The sequence below is a fragment of the Mizuhopecten yessoensis genome, unplaced genomic scaffold (genome assembly GCF_002113885.1).
Source record: "Mizuhopecten yessoensis strain PY_sf001 unplaced genomic scaffold, ASM211388v2 scaffold6779, whole genome shotgun sequence".
In the NCBI taxonomy this organism is placed as follows: domain Eukaryota; kingdom Metazoa; phylum Mollusca; class Bivalvia; order Pectinida; family Pectinidae; genus Mizuhopecten; species Mizuhopecten yessoensis.
The window spans coordinates 575,083-592,160 of NW_018406720.1; the positions used below are offsets into that span (position 1 = coordinate 575,083).

Below are 17,078 nucleotides of genomic sequence, written 5' to 3' on the forward strand. Positions count from 1 at the left end.
CTGATATATTCAAACAAGAATGTTTTGAAAAAAAACATCTTCTACAAAAGGTGCACTTTACCAATATATTTGTAATTTTGGACTAGTTTTATTTGTCCAAATCTTATCAATATTAATTATGTAAAACATCTTTGTAAAATAAGACTATCAGCACACAAATTGAATATTGAATGTGGCAGGTATAACAATATAGAACGAGGAAACAGATTGTGTACATTATGTAATATGAATGAGGTAGAAGATGCATTTCATTTTGAAATGTCCTTGTTATGCTGTCGTACGAGCTAAATTCATCAAAAAATATTATTTAAACCGTACTAGCATGTTTTTTATCCAACTGCTCAACAGTAATAGTTTATCAGAAATAAGAAATTTGGGTAAATATCTAGTGCATGCGAACAAGAAAAGGTCTCAACTTCTGTAATTAGTGGTTACTGTTCACTCGTCACTATATAATGTACAAATATAATACCTAGACATATTATGTTTGCATGGATGTAAATTGTATTGTACTGTATATATGTTGTAACTGATAAGTCGGATGACTTAAAGTAATAATAAACTTGAAACTTGAAACTTGATTTCCATGGACCTTTAAAATTGTCAGTGATATTATACAATCTTCTATCAATATAATGGAAAAACAACAACAGAATTATATCATCTCACCTTTTATAAGATAGAAATAAGTCACACGTGCTGCCTAGTTTCATGTATTGAAGCGACATATATACTTACCTGTGCACATATGACCTAGGCTGTAACGAGGACATATGACAAAAACAAAACAAATAAAAAATAAACAAAGAACAAATAGTTGTATTATTATAACGTGTAAATGAATAGAAATCCCTACCATAACAACTAACGATATCGAAATAGAACATTTGTAATTGATCAATTTTTTTAACAGTTAATTAAAAAGTTTTCGTACCATCAAATACTTATAACGAGAGACATTAAATGTTCAAGGTTGAAAATCAGGCAACGATGTGGACAGTAATTCGCATATAGAAAACCCTTGGTAAGTACTTTTTTGGTCAAAGTATGACGCCATAACGAATTAACTGAGATAGGCAAGCTTCATATCCTTTAAGTGAAACTGAAATGTTATGACTAAGGAAAAGAAACGATCGAGGGCGAAATGAAAGTCATCAAGATTGTTCTAAGTTTAGTAGTGGTCAAACTGTAGGGTAAAGGACTTAGGGTTTGGTAGTGAGGTGACCGTTATTGTCATACTGTAGGGTAAAGGACTAAGGGTTTGATAGTGAAGTGACCATTATTGTCATACTGTAGGGTAAAGGACTAAGGTTTGGTAGTGAGGTGACCATTATTGCCATACTGTAGGGTAAAGGACTAAGGTTTTGATAGTGAGGTGACAATTATTGTCATACTGTAGGGTAAAGGACTAAGGGTTTGATAGTGAGGTGACCGTTAACGTCATACTGTAGGGTAAAGGACTAAGGGTTTGAAAGTGAGGTGACCGTTATTGTCATACTGTAGGGTAAAGGACTAAGGGTTTGATAGTGAGGTGAGCGTTATTGTCATACTGTGGATACATGACTTAGGGTTTAGTTGTGAGGTGACCATTATTGTCATACTGTAGATAAATGACTTAGGGTTTGGTAGTGAGGTGACCATTATTGTCATACTCTATGTAAATGTCTTAGGATTTGGTAGTGAGGTGACCATTATTGTCATACTGTATGTAAAGGACTAAGGGTTTGGTAGTGAGGTGACCGTTATTGTCATACTGTAGGGTAAAGGACTAAGGGTTTGATAGTGAGGTGACCGTTATTGTCATACTGTGGATACATGACTTAGATTTTGGTTGTGAGGTGACCATTATTGTAATACTACTTATGTAAAGGACTTAGGGTTTAGTTGTGAGGTGACCATTATTGTCATACTGTAGATAAATGACTTAGGGTTTGGTAGTGAGGTGACCATTATTGTCATACTGTATGTAAAGGACTTAGGGTTTAGTTGTGTGGTGACCATTATTGTCATACTGTAGATAAATGACTTAGGATTTGGTAGTGAGGTGACTATTATTGTCATACTGTAAGTAAAGGACTAAGGGTTTGGTAGTGAGGTGACCATTATTGTCATACTATATGTAAAGGACTAAGGATTTGGTAGTTAGGTGACCATTATTGTCATACTGTAGATAAATGCCTTAGGGTTTGGTAGTGAGGTGACCATTATTGTCATACTGTAGATATATTACTAAAGGTTTGGTGGTGAGGTGACCATTATTGTCATACTGTAGATAAATGACTAAGGGTTTGGTAGTGAGGTGACCATTATTGTCATACTCTATGTAAAGGACTAAGGATTTGGTAGTGAGGTGACCATTATTGTCATACTGTATGTAAAGGACTAAGGGTTTAATGAGGTGACCGTTATTGTCATACTGTGGATACATGACTTAGAGTTTGGTAGTGAGGTGACCATTATTGTAATACTACTTATGTAAAGGACTTAGGGTTTAGTTGTGAGGTGACCATTATTGTCATACTGTAGATAAATGACTTAGGGTTTGGTAGTGAGGTGACCATTATTGTCATACTATATGTTAAGGACTTAGGGTTTAGTTGTGAGGTGACCATTATTGTCATACTGTAGATAAATGACTTAGGATTTGGTAGTGAGGTGACTATTATTGTCATACTGTATGTAAAGGACTAAGGGTTTGGTAGTGAGGTGACCATTATTGTCATACTCTATGTAAAGGACTAAGGATTTGGTAGTTAGGTGACCATTATTGTCATACTGTAGATAAATGCCTTAGGGTTTGGTAGTGAGGTGACCATTATTGTCATACTGTAGATATATTACTAAAGGTTTGGTGGTGAGGTGACCATTATTGTCATACTGTAGATAAATGACTAAGGGTTTGGTAGTGAGGTGACCATTATTGTCATACTCTATGTAAAGGACTAAGGATTTGGTAGTGAGGTGACCATTATTGTCATACTGTATGTAAAGGACTAAGGGTTTAATGAGGTGACCGTTATTGTCATACTGTGGATACATGACTTAGAGTTTGGTAGTGAGGTGACCATTATTGTAATACTACTTATGTAAAGGACTTAGGGTTTAGTTGTGAGGTGACCATTATTGTCATACTGTAGATAAATGACTTAGGGTTTGGTAGTGAGGTGACCATTATTGTCATACTATATGTTAAGGACTTAGGGTTTAGTTGTGAGGTGACCATTATTGTCATACTGTAGATAAATGACTTAGGATTTGGTAGTGAGGTGACTATTATTGTCATACTGTATGTAAAGGACTAAGGGTTTGGTAGTGAGGTGACCATTATTGTCATACTCTATGTAAAGGACTAAGGATTTGGTAGTTAGGTGACCATTATTGTCATACTGTAGATAAATGCCTTAGGGTTTGGTAGTGAGGTGACCATTATTGTCATACTGTAGATATATTACTAAAGGTTTGGTGGTGAGGTGACCATTATTGTCATACTGTAGATAAATGACTAAGGGTTTGGTAGTGAGGTGACCATTATTGTCATACTCTATGTAAAGGACTAAGGATTTGGTAGTGAGGTGACCATTATTGTCATACTGTATGTAAAGGACTAAGGGTTTAATGAGGTGACCGTTATTGTCATACTGTGGATACATGACTTAGAGTTTGGTAGTGAGGTGACCATTATTGTAATACTACTTATGTAAAGGACTTAGGGTTTAGTTGTGAGGTGACCATTATTGTCATACTGTAGATAAATGACTTAGGGTTTGGTAGTGAGGTGACCATTATTGTCATACTATATGTTAAGGACTTAGGGTTTAGTTGTGAGGTGACCATTATTGTCATACTGTAGATAAATGACTTAGGATTTGGTAGTGAGGTGACTATTATTGTCATACTGTATGTAAAGGACTAAGGGTTTGGTAGTGAGGTGACCATTATTGTCATACTCTATGTAAAGGACTAAGGATTTGGTAGTTAGGTGACCATTATTGTCATACTGTAGATAAATGCCTTAGGGTTTGGTAGTGAGGTGACCATTATTGTCATACTGTAGATATATTACTAAAGGTTTGGTGGTGAGGTGACCATTATTGTCATACTGTAGATAAATGACTAAGGGTTTGGTAGTGAGGTGACCATTATTGTCATACTCTATGTAAAGGACTAAGGATTTGGTAGTGAGGTGACCATTATTGTCATACTGTATGTAAAGGACTAAGGGTTTAATGAGGTGACCGTTATTGTCATACTGTGGATACATGACTTAGAGTTTGGTAGTGAGGTGACCATTATTGTAATACTACTTATGTAAAGGACTTAGGGTTTAGTTGTGAGGTGACCATTATTGTCATACTGTAGATAAATGACTTAGGGTTTGGTAGTGAGGTGACCATTATTGTCATACTATATGTTAAGGACTTAGGGTTTAGTTGTGAGGTGACCATTATTGTCATACTGTAGATAAATGACTTAGGATTTGGTAGTGAGGTGACTATTATTGTCATACTGTATGTAAAGGACTAAGGGTTTGGTAGTGAGGTGACCATTATTGTCATACTCTATGTAAAGGACTAAGGATTTGGTAGTTAGGTGACCATTATTGTCATACTGTAGATAAATGCCTTAGGGTTTGGTAGTGAGGTGACCATTATTGTCATACTGTAGATATATTACTAAAGGTTTGGTGGTGAGGTGACCATTATTGTCATACTGTAGATAAATGACTAAGGGTTTGGTAGTGAGGTGACCATTATTGTCATACTCTATGTAAAGGACTAAGGATTTGGTAGTGAGGTGACCATTATTGTCATACTGTATGTAAAGGACTAAGGGTTTAATGAGGTGACCGTTATTGTCATACTGTGGATACATGACTTAGAGTTTGGTAGTGAGGTGACCATTATTGTAATACTACTTATGTAAAGGACTTAGGGTTTAGTTGTGAGGTGACCATTATTGTCATACTGTAGATAAATGACTTAGGGTTTGGTAGTGAGGTGACCATTATTGTCATACTATATGTTAAGGACTTAGGGTTTAGTTGTGAGGTGACCATTATTGTCATACTGTAGATAAATGACTTAGGATTTGGTAGTGAGGTGACTATTATTGTCATACTGTATGTAAAGGACTAAGGGTTTGGTAGTGAGGAGACCATTATTGTCATGCTCTTTGTAAAGGACTAAGGGATTAATGAGGTGACCAATATTGTCATAGTGTAGATAATTGACCTAAGGTTTGGTAGTGAGGAGACCATTATTGTCATGCTCTTTGTAAAGGACTAAGGGATTAATGAGGTGACCAATATTGTCATAGTGTAGATAATTGACCTAAGGTTTGGTAGTGAGGAGACCATTATTGTCATGCTCTTTGTAAAGGACTAAGGATTTGGTAGAGAGGTGACCATTATTGTCATACTGTATGTAAAGGACTAAGGGTTTAATGAGGTGACCATTATTGTCATAGTGTAGAAAATTGACCTAGGGTTTGGTAGTGAGGTGACCATTATTGTCATACTTTTTGTAAAGGACTTAGTATTTGGTAGTGAGGTGACCATTATTGTCATAGTGTATGTAAAGGACTTAGGATTTGGTAGTGAGGTGACCATTATTGTCATACTGTAGATACATTACTTATGGTTTGGGTAGTGAGGTGACCAATATTGTCATACTGTATGTAAATGACTTCGGATTTGGTAGTGAGGTGACCATTATTGTCATACTGTATGTAAAGGACTAAGGGTTTGGTAGTGAGGTGACCATTATTGTCATAGTGTAGATAATTGACCTAAGGTTTGGTAGTGAGGTGACCATTATTGTCATACTTTTTGTAAAGGACTTAAGATTTGGTAGTGAGGTGACCATTAATATTATCGTCATAGTGTATGTAAAGGACTTAGGATTTGGTAGTGAGGTGACCATTATTGTCATACTGTAGATACATTACTTAAGGTTTGGTAGTGAGGTGACCATTATTGTCATACTGTATGTAAATGACCTAGGATTTGGTAGTGAGGTGACCATTATTGTCATACTCTATGTAAATGACTTAGGATTTGGTAGTGCGGTGACCATTATTGTCATACTGTATGTAAAGGACTAAAGGTTTGGTAGTGAGGTGACCATTATTGTCATAGTGTAGATAATTGACCTAGGGTTTGGTAGTGAGGTGACCATTATTGTCATACTTTTTGTAAAGGACTGAAGATTTGGTAGTGAGGTGACCATTATTGTCATACTTTTTGTAAAGGACTGAAGATTTGGTAGTGAGGTGACCATTATTGTCATACTGTAGATAAATGACTAAGGGTTTGGTAGTGAGGTGACCATTATTGTCATAGTGTAAATAATTGACCTAGGGTTTCGTAGTGAGGTGACCACTATTGTCATACTTTTTGTAAAGGACTTAGGATTTGGTAGTGAGGTGACCATTAATGTCATACTGTAGATACATTACTAAAGGGTTGGTAGTGAGGTGACCATTATTGTCATACTGTATGTAAAGGACTTAGGGTTTGGTAGTGAGGTGACCATTATTGTCATACTGTAGATACAATACTTAAGGTTTGGTAATGAGGTGACCATTATTGTCATACTGTATGTAAAGGACTTAGGGTTTGGTAGTGAGGTGACAATTATTGTCATACTGTATGTAAAGGACTTAGGATTTGGTAGTGAGAAGACAATTATTGTCATACTGTAGATACATTACTTAAGGTTTGGTAGTGAGGTGACCATTATTGTCATACTGTAGATAAATGACTTAGGTTTTGGTAGTGAGGTAACCATTATTGTCATACTGTTGATAAATGACTTAGGGTTTGGTAATGAGGTGACCATTATTGTCATACTGTAGATAAATGACTAAGGGTTTGGTAGTGAGGTGACCATTATTGTTATACTGTAGATAAATGTCTTGAGGTTTGGTAGTGAGGTGACCATGATTGTGCGGTAACACACCCCCCCCCCCCCCCCCTCCCCACACACACGCACACACACATGAGCTCATTAGAGGACAGGATTACATCTCCCTATTGTACAAATTATACCAATGTTGTTTAATATGTAAATGATGACAGTACAAACTGCTTTAGAAGATTTATTAATAGTATTACTGACAAAATAAATCTGATGCCGTTTGTAGTAATTTTCTGATGCCATTTGCAATGTGAGTCCCCTTTCAGTATCGGTATCAGAATCAGAAATTTGGTAGCTATGCTCTAGACATTTTGTACTGTTGTACTACTGTTCTTGTTTGATGTTGTTTCGCTTATGTTGTGAATGATAGAAGTTGTAGGATCATTTCTAATATATATCATCTCGGTACACGCCACAGAAGAGGCGACTAATGAGGGGACCCCCTGCAGCGTCGTAAATTTCCATACTGTGATTATTTTTCTTCCAGCAGTGGAGGTTGATATCACATTCATATATGTTTAAGTATAGTAAATCTATTCTCCTGGCACTTAGACCAGTGAGTCATAATATTATAACACATCTTTTAGAGGATTTTAAGGAATCAAATTCGGAGAAAAACTTGCGCACTATACGTGGGACACGGGCAGTAAAGGGTGCTGTTGGGCGAATACCAAGTGTTATCGGTGTTAAATCAAACGGAACCAGTGGTTGTACCCACTCGGGCCTGAACACTGAAAACCTCATCCATTTGATCACTACAAATGGATGAAGTATCAGGTATCAACACTATTGGGTATTCTCGTAACGATACTTCCACACGGATTCCGACATCATCAGTATCGTACGATAATTTACATGTCATCAAGCCAACAACAGCTGGTTACTGTAAGTCATTTATTTCTCTGAATTTAGTGTCTTTAAACTGTCGCTCGGTGAAGAATAAGTCATTGTCCATCGGGGATTTTGTAACATCTCGGGACATTGACATTCTTGCATTGACAGAAACTTGGTTAGGTTCAGATATCGATGACCAGGTTCTAGCTGAGCTAATACCAACAGGCTATGGATTCCTCTACAATGCTAGACTTGGCAAACGTGGTGGTGAGGTGGGTGTTCTGTTTAAGAAAGGCCTAAGTGTGAGACATCTTTCTTCCAGCCATGATGATGTATACACACACTTTGAGCACATGACTGGTTCTGTCATTGCTGGTGATAAACAATTTAGATTGTATATCATTTACAGGCTTCCTCCATCTAAACATAATGCTTTCCGAAATACTGTGTTTTTTCGATGAATGGTCTACCTTTTTAGACAACCAAGTTGTTGTACCACAAGAGATTATTATCACGGATGATCTAAATTTCCACTTAGACGATCTATCTAATGTTGATGCTCGCCAGTTCTCTGGTCTACTAGATTCCAGGGGTCTGATTCAGCATTTGACAGAAGCTACACACACTCATGGCCACACACTGGATGTGGTCATAACGAGGGAAGATGACTTAATCATTCATGGAGCTATTTCAGTGATTGATCCATGTCTAAGTGATGTAAAGGGGAACCAATCCGGTGATCATCTTGCTGTCCACGCAACACTGAATTGTAGTAAGCCAGATCGTGCAAGGAAAGAAGTAAGCTTCCGGAAATTCCGCCAAATTTCAATACCAGATTTCAACAATGACATTCAGTCTTGTTCCGCCCTTCAATCTACTGAAGGCGGGGTTGATGAACTGTTTGAAGCATACACATCTGGTATAGAAGCCCTTATAGAGAAACACGCACCTGCAGACAAAGGTGATAACTGTGAGACCAAATGCCCCGTGGTATAATGAAAATCTCCGCGTAGAAAAACAGAACCGTAGAAAAGCAGAGAGACAGTGGCGATGGATCAAATTAACCGTTTACCAACAGATTTATAGGGAACAATGTCGGCTAGTTGGTTCACTACTCTTTCAGTCAAAGAAGGCTGATTATAGACTCACCAAAAACCTTATGGGATAGAAAGGTGAAATTATCCTACCAAGCTGTAATTCTGAAAAAGACTTAGCAAGCCAGTTGCTTTCTGAATAAAATCAGCTCAATCAGGAAAGATATTGCCGAAGTGAACTCCTCTGCTGACATTGACATCTCTGTCATGACTGCTGACATTGCATTTGATGGGGGGACCATTGGCAAAGCTCTCACCAACAACCCAGGACGAGTTGCGCAACATTATCATGACCTCGCAATCGAAGTCCTGTGAGCTTGATCCAATGCCTACAGACTTATTAAAGCAATGTCTTGAAGCACTGCTTCCGTTGATTACCTCAATCATGAACAAATCATTGGCTGAGTCAAAGGTTCCATTACGTTTAAAACAACGCACATGTCAGACCATTGTTAAAGAAGCCTGGAATGGACAAGGAGGAATTGAAAAACTACCGCCCAAGTTTCAAATCTGCCTTTTCTGTCTAAGATCTTGGAGAAGGTTGTATCCCGGCGTTTAGAGGTTCATCTTCATGCAAACAGTCTCAATGACAACATGCAATCGGCCTACCGCATGGGACACTCTACTGATCATGAGACGGCCCTCCTACGTTTACATAATGATATAGCTTCTGCATTGGATAACAAGTGCAGAGCGTCGCTTGTCTTGCTGGACTTTTCAGCTGCATTTGACGTCATCGACCATGGCAAACGTCTGGAATACTCTTATGGAGTGACTGATACCACAATATGCTGGATACAGTCGTATCTGAGTCAACGACGACAGTGTGTTGCTATCGGATCTTCCACCTCATATGACAAAGTACTAGATTTCGGGGTTCCTCAAGGGTCGGTGTTAGGACCACGAAAATATTGTATGTACTCCAAACCGATGGGAGAGATTTGTCGTCGCCATAGCCTTCGTTATCATTGATATGCCGATGACACACAAATCTGACAGATATCAGTATCTGGATGAATGCCAACATGCTTAAGTTTAATAAGGAAAAGACGGAACTAATCGTCTTTTCCCAAAAGTGTCAGCAAACAATGGATCTCCAGCTCAAGGTCGGTGCCATAACTACTGAGACTGTTCCAGCTGTTAAAAACCTAGGGGTATACTTTGATAGTTCACTGAACATGGAGAAACAAATGAACGCTATTGCCAAATCCTGTTAATACCAGATCAGGAACATCGACTGTATTCTGCAGTTTATAACTGCAGGTGCATGTAAGATTTTGGTGCATTCACTTGTTACCTCTCGGTTGGATTATGGTAACGCCCTGCTCTTTGGTATATCTGACAAACTAACTAGTCGTCTGCAAAGGGTCCAGAACACTGCAGCACGGCTAGTTACTCGTACTCGAAAGAGAGAGCACCTCACACCTGTGCTTTATTCGTTGCACTGGTTACCTGTACGATACAGGTCGCAGTATAAAATCTGGTGTACACATACAAGGCTCCTCAGTACCTACATGAGCTTGTTACCCTGTATCAGCCGTCACGATCACTTCGGTCGGAGTCAGAATCTTTGTTGTGTGTCCCAAAGTCTCGTACTGTGACCTACGGAAACAGATGCTTTGGGAGGGTTTCGGCTACGTTTTGGAATAGCTTACCGTCTGCTATTAGAAAATCAAATACCCTGGCCAAGTTCAAGAGGGACATTAAAACTCACCTTTTCACGTCTGCATTTTAGTATCCTTGCAAATACGTCATGTAAATACCACCCTTTTATTTGTTCAGTTATGTGCACATTGCTTGCTTAAATGTATAAAAGTGATTGTAAGCCTTTGGGTTTTTTTGTTTTCACAATTATAACCATTACTATTATCCATATGTTGTAAAGCTCTTTAGAGTAAATTTACAAATTATATAGGGCGCTATATAATTGTTGCATATTGTTATTATTTATTATTATTATATGTATTTTCTACGCCATTAATGATAGCCGCCTCTACTGCAATCGGGAGCTATCGGCATAACTGTTTCGCAAAAGACGCCCTTCTCGCCAACACACACCTTCTTCAACCTAGTTTAACTAGATCATTGTTATACAACCCACGATAATATGTTTATACTAACTTTACCTGATGACCCTTTATCAGATAAGAACAGAAATACGTTTCCTTGGCCGTGTTTTGTACGTCTCTTATTGGCACAAGTACTATGATTACCGTACTGGGATAATGGAAATTCCCGCTTGTGGAATGTTCGCAGTGTGGATATTTCCACGTTGACATTTTTTCTGAAATCTCTCTATATAAATGCAATACAATAAATATAATCGATATAAATATGATACACTTTTGCCCTACACTCTCATACATTGATGATTTGTGATGTTGACTCAGTCTTGCTATTTCTATATATATTTATGTATATCACCATTGCAATTATGACGTCACAATGTTTTTGTCAATATTGCAGTACTCTCCTCCGTACAGTTTTCATACGTTCCATATTTTAAATAGTTAAACCATTATTTGGCGTCAAGTCAAGAGAGAGAGAGAGAGACAGAGAAAGAGAGACAGAGAGACAGAGAGAGACAGAGACACAGAGAGAGAGAGAGAGAGAGAGAGAGAGAGAGAGAGAGAGAGAGAGATCAGTCCTTTAAGAGAGTAGTTAAAATCAAATAAGTGTAACCAAACGGTGAGGTGGATATTCCACTATGAAAGTGGAAGACAACACTTTACATACAATGTCGATAACCAGTATCAAAGTAATGTGACATGGAACTTTTCCTGAAATGATAACAGATCTTATCTCTGTACCTATCACGTATAGTTGTCACGTGGTAGTCTGTAATATTCATTGACATATTTTTCTCTTTGAAGCTGCGAGATTGATCATGCGGTGTACTGTGTACGTAGTGTTTACAATTGGTCTTAGTATTTTGGCCAACGCCGCTCAAATTCATCAACTTCTCCATGACGGACTCTGTCTTTGTGTGGCTGACTCGGACGTCTATGCCAGAACCGGACGTAAGGCTTTATTCATATCTGTATTTATGTGATACCAAACATAAATGTCTTGGATCTGATATCAATTTTGAAAGTCGTCTGAATATCCGTTTTCTGTATGCTGACCTGTCACTACCAAATAGGTTACTTTCTTTTGAAGTAAAGGAAACTTGAATTCCGTTTATGAATACGTTATTGTCAGTTTTCTCCGAGGTTTGTTGAAAATTCATTATCATAGCAAACAAAAGCTATTCCTTAGTTAGCATTAAGCGCTCTAATTAAATATATATCGTGTTTGTATTTCTTAATCAATGAAATAGACATCTTTAGGTAAAATTGGAAGGGAAGAAGCGGCACCAATTATGACTTCCATATTTCATATCGCTGTCAACTGATTATAGAGTAACGAAGTGGCACTCCGCCCTCTTTTCCTCTGCTATTTCTTCTTCCGCGCCTAACACTATTTCCTTCATTTACTAAAGCATAAATTCTAAGTAAGGCATCAAACATACTTTATTTGTAGCTGGTCCTCAGTACCTTATAGCCGGTACACTACAGGTGAACGAGTGTTTCGTCTCCAACGGGGGGTTATCCCACGAGGGTTTTGAGGACGGACAGTCTTGGTATGAACTCAAGCAGATCAAAGGACAGGTAAGTGTCCATAATATATATAACCGCAGTAAATTGATCCTTACGGACGAAGAAAAAGAAAGCTCAATAACATATTTTATTTCATATATATAAATATTAAATATGTAACATCTACCAATAGGCCTTTCTGCCGTCTATGTCTTCTTCAGTCGGTCTGAAGATATATATCGAAACAAAAACAATAAGACAAATCATTCACAAAGTAGCAAATCTATAAACATTTTCAGTCAGAAAAATATATAGGCATGATCAGAGGACATTGGATTTCATTTATCTTTTTATGAAATGAGACTCCATGTTGTTTGAATGGTTTTGTAAACTTCAAAGAGCTAAAAGTTCAAATTTCAAAAGATTCATATGACATGGTAAGTGAATTTTCAATCGTTACAACCTAAGTAAATAAATTATATGGTCTTTCTTATGTTTCTTTCATTTCAAATACAATGGTTTACCAGCGTGTAACTATAAGAAATTTTTGAATTCAGAGAAAATCTCTTACCGAGCTTATTATTGCATCAATTATTTCGTTGATTAAAAAAAGACCACAAATTCTAGGCATAATACGAACGTTGTATGACACATTCCAGGCATAACACGAACGTTGTATGACACATTCTAGGCATAACACTAACGTTGTATGACGCATTCTAGGCATAACACGAACATTGTATGACATATTCTAGGCATAACACGAACGTTGTATGACGCATTCTAGGCATAACACGAACATTGTATAACATATTATAGGCATAACACGAACGTTGTATGACGCATTCTAGGCATAACACGAACATTGTATAACATATTATAGGCATAACACGAACGATGTATGACATATTCTAGGCATAACACGAACATTGTATAACATATTCTAGGTATAACACGAACGTTGTATGACACATTCTAGGCATAACACGAACGTTGCATGCCATATTCTAGGCATAACACGAACGATGTATGACATATTCTAGGCATAACACGAACGTTGTATGAAATTTATTTCACATACTTTTCATAATAATATGTCGTTGTCATACTAATCCGGAAGCATGTATCCCCCACAGTTTGCCTGGGTAGATGGCTTCCATCTACGTGCCAAGAACGCGTCTTACTGTCCGAACACCGGAGCTGTTGTACTCTCAGGTTTGTTGTGTTCAAAGTAAAATTACACTCCTTTCTGAGTGACAGACTTATCACCATGTCTTGTCGTCCCGTGCAATCCTTTCGTTGATAAAATGTCCAGTTTCTAACATGTTTATCTACAAATGGCCCTTCCGTGTAAGGTAGGCTCAACGCCTATGGAGATTTAACATAAGCGTCGGCCCCCGCTTGGAATTTCAAAACAAGATAAAACCAAAAAAGTGTTTGTTATAAAAAGCTTAAATCAGGAACAGTTAGTTTCAGAATTTATTTGATGAAGAATGGGACCTCCTTGACTTACACCTGTGTGGGTGTTAAAAGTGCAGTAATTCAATTCCTCCCAGAGCATTTAAATGGCACAATTACTATAAAAGTATATCATCATCGTGTGCAACATATTCCATCTGTTATTTTAATACCGAATATTACACTATTTCAAGAAAGAATTGTTCTTTTTATTGAAGTTTTAAGCAGAAAAGTATGTGAAATTTCATTACTAATGAGACATTTCAATTTTTGACACGTTAATTTATATAGTTCTAAAACTAGTCTATTTTGCATACTTGCTTAACAGTTGGCTACCAATAATATCCTTCAACAACAGAAATTTCAAAAACATTGACAACCATTAACTTTGTAATATAACACTTTTGATTTTTCAGCTTTCTTTCCACTTTTCCTTTAACTTGTGTTTTTTCGTGACCAAATGTCTTTGGGTCTTGATATTTAGCAAGTAGGTTGTTCATGTGAATGGATTTAAGTTTTGTAAACGTTGATGACCTTGACCTTCGTTCAACTTCGTTGCGGGGGGGGGGGGGGGGGGGGNAAGTGTATACTAGTTTTACTATTAAAATTAGTTATTGTTTTTATACAATTGCACATCTTTGTCTTTAACAAAATCTCAACCTTAAGTAGTTCTCCAGAGGAAAGATAACTTTGACAGAATACATATTCATTAGTTATTACTGCTGCACATAACTTTGAATCATGCTTAATATAATACAGTGTTTTGGTATGATACTAGCACAGAAAATGTATGAGTATTTATTATGAATAATCATGTATGCTGTTATTGATAATTTTTATGTAAAATCAAAGTGGGGGCCAAATGTTGACCCCACCTTTGATCTCTTCTGTTTCTCATTTCTGCTCTGACACATGAAGAGACAAGATTGTTTTCATAGATTGTTCATAAAATATTGCAAACATATTCAAAAGGAAATTCTGTATTATGATAATCTATTTAGAAGTGTTCTGACACAGTATTCCTTGTATATTTCTTTAGGAACGTTATTATTTTATATACAGATGTGGATCACAATCACTAGAATTACGAAGTTATGGAACACCTAATGAAAGATTGGTTACAGATGATTTTTTGCAAAATTTGTGTTAAAATTTCTTTCAGGTGCACAGAATATTCCAACCTGTTTGACACATGTAGGGTGAGTATATCCATGTACTTTTCAGTTTGTTTCACATCACTTTTGCAAAGTCACCTTGTAACTGACGGATGTCTTTGGATATTTCCGAAATTTTCATCTCTTGTTTTATTTCTCTTAGGAGTATAAAACAATCTGAATTCGTTACCTTGAATTTGATACATTTTGAGAATGCCTTTGTTGTTATTCATCTGAACAACTAAGCATATATTTGTTCGTTCGGCTATGTTTAGTAGTCCCTGGTTTTTATCGGAGAGAACCGCTGTGAAATATAGAAATCATTCTATCGTCACAATCTCTTGTTTTTTAGTATTGCATTTCTATAAACATGTTTCTGTCCAGGATTCGAACCCTGGACCTTTGGTCATTATTCACTATTGGGATACTTTAACAAACTAATTGTAAGCTCCCAGATGATTAAAGGAAAGGTATCACCCTGGCCCAGTTTCGGCTTTAATTACCGAAATTGAATTAAATTGTTTCGATGGGACAGGAACCTTTAAAATCAATCGCTGGAAAGCAGGATTGGCTGACAACCGTGTAATGTTTTAAGTGATACAATACAGCCTTGATATTAGAATTACCATATTGAAACGGCTATTTACAGCACGTATATCAGCTTTCATGTATAACTATTTTTATTTATTCGCGATTATTATAATTTCCAAATTAATAAAACTTCTTTAAATATTATAGTTTTCGAAATCGTGTTTAGTCTTCATGAATACGAAACCATCACCGGAAGTCCTATAACAAATAATATGTTACTTTAAACATTCTGTGCTTTAATGATGTTATGGAGAATATTTCAATACTATAAACAACAATTGTCTGTTTTCTAGGTTGTTCCAGGAAGGCGATATGGTTCACCAGAGCGGAAAAGTTTGTCGTTGTCATAACTCACAGTTACTTTGTCCTAACACACTCATCGGCTAAACGGAAGTGGAAATATACTCTCGACTGCTTTATATTAAACACATAAAGTAGAAAATAAATGTCTGTGTGTGTTTTCCCTGTATGTGTTTGTGTCCTGAACCAATGAAATAAAGACCAAGAAATCGTGGTCATGTGGACCATTTGAAAAACAAATGTTAATTCCATATTAGCAGTTTTTACTTTCATGTAATTGAAGTGTGTATTTGTGTCGAACGTACTCTGCTGGTGGATGTTTTAGTCCCCGAGGTTTGCCGTTACCTTGATAACCACAGCTATCGTCTTAGAGTAGTGACAATTTTCATAATATTCACACTTTATTCTTTATTAACTTGAAATTAACCAATTTGGATCTCTTTTTTTTGGTCTCTAGGATCACCAACGAGACCTTGTATGACGAAACAGCTGTGTATTGCATTGTAATTCATTATATCATACTGGTACGACAAGAGCGTGTCTTATACTCATCTTTCTAAGTAAAAAAATGGTACACTCAGCTTGTGGATTTCTGAGTCCCTGAGTTTTGCCTTAACATTTACATCCACAGCATCCATATAATTTTTCCTTAGAATACTGTTTCTATGTCCGAAGTTCAGAGGTCCAATCACATGTGTACGTCGTACCTTTACCTTTTATGTACCCATGTATTTACGTTGTCGTTTATTGTACGATTGTGGCTCTCAGCAAGCACCCCTTTTTTATACGCCCGTCGGGACGTACATGTAATATGTTTTCACTCGGGCGTTCGGGCGGGCACACAATGGATTCATTTCAAACTTGGTAGGAAGTTTCATTGCCATGAAAGTTCGGACAAGTTCGATAACGAAAATGATTCCCCGGTTATTTATGGAGTTATGGCCCTTTGTAGAATTGCTGAAATAACTTGAGTAATTTTGAATAGATTCATTTCAAACTTCATAGGACTGTTCATTTCTATGAAAGCTTGCACAAGTTCGATAACCATTATCCGCCCGTTATTAAGGGAGTAATAGCCCTTTATAGAATTGACATGACAGTTTCCGCTCAATAACTACAGTAATTTTGAATATATTCATTTCAAACTTCATA

General features: G+C 36.9%; 1 protein-coding gene across 1 annotated transcript; it reads left to right on the forward strand.

The window, feature by feature from the left end:
* The first annotated feature begins 11,650 nt into the window (after positions 1–11,650).
* LOC110452655 lies at positions 11,651–16,086 on the forward strand. Its single transcript, XM_021501303.1, has 5 exons — positions 11,651–11,865; positions 12,368–12,495; positions 13,560–13,638; positions 15,044–15,080; positions 15,920–16,086. Exons 1-5 carry the CDS (start codon positions 11,733–11,735, stop codon positions 16,011–16,013), a joined length of 471 nt encoding a protein of 156 aa, XP_021356978.1. The 5' UTR covers positions 11,651–11,732; the 3' UTR covers positions 16,014–16,086.
* Positions 16,087–17,078: the final 992 nt, after the last annotated feature.